Source organism: Athene cunicularia (assembly GCF_003259725.1).
Source record: "Athene cunicularia isolate RWA chromosome 15 unlocalized genomic scaffold, athCun1 chr15_part1, whole genome shotgun sequence".
In the NCBI taxonomy this organism is placed as follows: Eukaryota; Metazoa; Chordata; class Aves; order Strigiformes; family Strigidae; genus Athene; species Athene cunicularia.
Window position 1 is genome coordinate 4,135,433 of NW_020799121.1, and position 3,493 is coordinate 4,138,925.

General features: G+C 47.1%; 1 protein-coding gene across 1 annotated transcript; it reads right to left on the minus strand.

The window, feature by feature from the left end:
- Positions 1-79: 79 nt before the first annotated feature.
- On the minus strand, positions 80-1,886 carry PLA2G1B (phospholipase A2 group IB). The gene is made up of 4 exons (XM_026859883.1): positions 1,843-1,886; positions 1,610-1,769; positions 784-911; positions 80-201 (listed from the first exon to the last, which is right to left on the minus strand). Exons 1-4 carry the CDS (start codon positions 1,874-1,876, stop codon positions 80-82), a joined length of 444 nt encoding a protein of 147 aa, XP_026715684.1. The 5' UTR covers positions 1,877-1,886.
- Between the last annotated feature and the right edge of the window lie 1,607 nt (positions 1,887-3,493).

Below are 3,493 nucleotides of genomic sequence, written 5' to 3' on the forward strand. Positions count from 1 at the left end.
GTGTGTGCATGGCCTTTATTAGCGGCCGCCCGCGCGGGGCGCGGCCCCCTCGGCGGCGGCAGCGGGACGGGGACGGGGACTAGCTGCAGTATTTCTTGGTGTCCAGCTTGCTGTGCTCGGGGTTGTAGGGCGCCTTGGCGAAGCACATGGCAGCGGTGCGGTCGCAGTTGCAGATGAACATCGCGCACTCGTTGTTCTTGCCTGGAGGAGAGAGCAGGAGCGGTCAGACCTCGCAGCCCCTCCACCGGCACGGCAGGGACTCAGGCAGGCGTTTCTGCTGCCAGCGTTTTGAGGGTGTGCATGCTCCTCCCTGCTACCCCCCAGCCCCAAAATTGTGTGCTCCCGCCCGGTAATCTCCTTGCTTCCTTCCCTGCCGCTCTATTTGCCATCCTGTCTGCTATTGATCTCCGTCCCAGAGCGCTACAAAAGCTCCGCCATCAGAGATGTCCAGCAGAAGCTGCCTAACGCTCCCCAGTTTAGCATGCTGATTTCTTAAATCCTGCCATTACAGGGACTCCCAGAAAAGTACCCCAGGGACTTAATTCCGTGAAGAAGGGGATGGGCTTCCCAATGTGCTGACATACCATGTATCTTCATAAACCGTTTAAGTTCTGTGCTGTATGGAGAATATTCACTCCGGTGCCCTGTTTCTAAGAACCAGACCCCCTGGTAGGGATTTGCACTGCGCCTTCCTGCCACCCAAGCACAGTGTAACACAGCCCCTTTCTTCAGAGGAGAGGCTGAAGTGATATTTGAAGTGGAGCGACATGAAAGTGGACATACTGTTACACGTAATCTGCCCGTCGGAGCAGCTGAAGCTGTACCACTTTGTGTAGGGGTTGTCCAAGAGGAATCTGCATGATTTTAGTTTCTTTGCCTGCGAGTAGCAGTCATCATGTACTTGACAGCACCTGGGACACAAAAGAAGTCAGAATGGAAATTCAGCTGATGTGTAAGACACATAAATACACTAGTACTGCTTTCACAAGGCACTGAACAAAAAACCAAGATATCCAGTGATAAGAGGGCCGTCACGAATGACCCCAAAGGGACTTTGTTCTGCCAGCTAATGGTCCAAGAGGTGACTGGTACACATCTGCTTACTAGAGCATCTTCACAGTTGTCTATTGGGCACAGGGAAAGCAAAACCCAGCATTTACCCTACACACCGAGTCAGTGCCCGGTAGCTGAAGAGCTTACAGCTGACACAATTCACTGCATCTTGGCTATCAGACTTGTGTGATCTCTAAACTGCCCAAGTTGCAGCTCAGCCCTGCACGTGTTGATAGTTGTGCGCTGGGCAGCGTGCGCAGAGCTGCGTTTGGGCTGCTGGCACAACACTGCTGAAAAAAAAAAATGCTGGAATGAGTGTAGTGCCGCTGCCACAGACGAGAAAACAGAGTTGTTGGGATTATATTTTATCTTAGTAACAAGGCATCAAGGTGTGATACTACACATCCTTTCTTCCTTGAATCGATTTTTGAGAGAAAGCTTCATTGACAGCAGACGGAGTTTTGCGCACATTTATAGGCAGGGCCAGACTAAGCTTGCATGCAGAACCATGAAAGCACAAGCAAGGAAAGGGGTTTGTAAAAGCAGTCTTACAAACCTGTCAAGCTCATCCACAGGAGTCCCACTGCCTCCCAAGCCACAGTAGCAGCCGTAGTCAGAAAACTCCAGCACAGGATAGCTGCTGGGGATGGTGCATTTGATCATGTCCCGGAGCTCCCACACAGCCCGGGGAGAGAGAGCAGCGCTGGCTGCACCCACTGAGAAGAGACACAAAGGTTAGTGTTAGGCAAGGTGTTACCATCCAGGGGGCGACGGGTGCCACCTACACACCAGACAGCAGGAAAAGCAGGGCCAGGGTCTTCATTCTTGGAGGATTTGACAAACTGGTGCTGAAGAAAAGGTGGCTCTTTATACGACAAGCTCACCTTGACATGGGTATGAAATAAACAAGCCAGTATTTATGTTACTAAATGCAGACTTCTTCCATCAAAGGATGTGGGCAGCAGGTTGTGACGTGACCAGCTGAAGGCCAGTGGAGTTAAATATATGAAAGCCGGGAAAGCAAATATTTGCTCTCTAGATTCTTGCTATTAAATTCTTTTAATGCTACTATTAGAAGCCAGCCTGAAAGTTCTGGACATTTTTAAGGGCTCTCTACTAAAAAATGGTAGCAATGTGGTAGTGACATTGGCACTTGCTGGCATATAATCACCCTACTAATACTGGCATCCTCTCTTTTTTGGTATCCTACTTACCACTAATCCTGTATCTCCTCATGGATTCTCCTGGCCTAATTCAGAGAAAAAGGTACAAGTCATCCACTCACACCAAACGACCATTTGACAGGAGCTCAACTGAAAAAAATCCAAGCTGGTTTTTACTTTGAAACCATAGAGGAGGAGGTACTACTAGGCAAGAAACAGGAGCCAAGCAACCTGGAAAGCCTCTGTATCTGTCCCAAGCAAGGAATAGTGTCTGTTTTCACATGACCTAGAGGGAGTTATACTGGAAATTAACTGGGCTTAGAAGTTTCAACATACACAGCAGACTTCAGCAGCTTAGAGACAGCAGTTTCTCCAGCAACACAGAACCCAGTCAGGCCCTCTGGTTCTCTATGCCAAGGCATGAAGCAAGTTGGGAACCTTGAAAGGACATCAAAAAATGGGTAAGAAAAAGCTTCCTGGAGTCAGCCAGGGGTAAGTGCAAAATACTGCACTCATATTTAGCTGCCCTAGACTGCTCACTTGGTAGTCAGAGTCTGTATTTATTTATAAAGCACCAAACAAGCTTTGAATCTTTAAGAGCAAAAGAAGAGGCAAACCCCACCTTTCTGCAACAGCCTCATATACCAGGGTGCTTATTCAGGAAACTGAGGGTTCACCACCCTTTAGTAAGTTTAAATGCATGTTTCTGTAAGAGGTGATGAGGACATCTTCCCCCTCACAGGGTGCCCATAGTATCCATAGAATGTTGACATATCCATAGGACATCTAGGTAAAGCTAGACATGCTGTTGAACAACCAGAACCATTCCCACATTTTTGACCTCACACGCTCTCTAATTCTCTGGGATTCCCCACTCACAGGTTACCTAAAGCCAAACAGATGCTGAGTTACAGGTTCAAGATTCTTGTGTCCTAAGACTGAATGAACACTAAAGGCTGGTGTAAAGGACAGTCCATACCACCGTTTGGAAAAAAAAATAATTTAATCTTTTGCCCACAGATCAATCTGCTGACTTTCCCTTCAATATCCATTTAAGTGTTCTTTTTTTCCTTTGCTACTTTTGCCACCTTTACTCTTCATTAAATTAGTATTTCTCTGTTCTCTTACCCACGAACCTTAAGATCTTCCTCACATCTCAAGGCCTGATTTATTATTGATGTTGCCAAGAAAACTTCCAATAAACTGGCCTTTTAAAGTCACAAATCAAAAATACTGTCACATTTTTGATTTCATACATTTTAATTCAACAAGAGGAT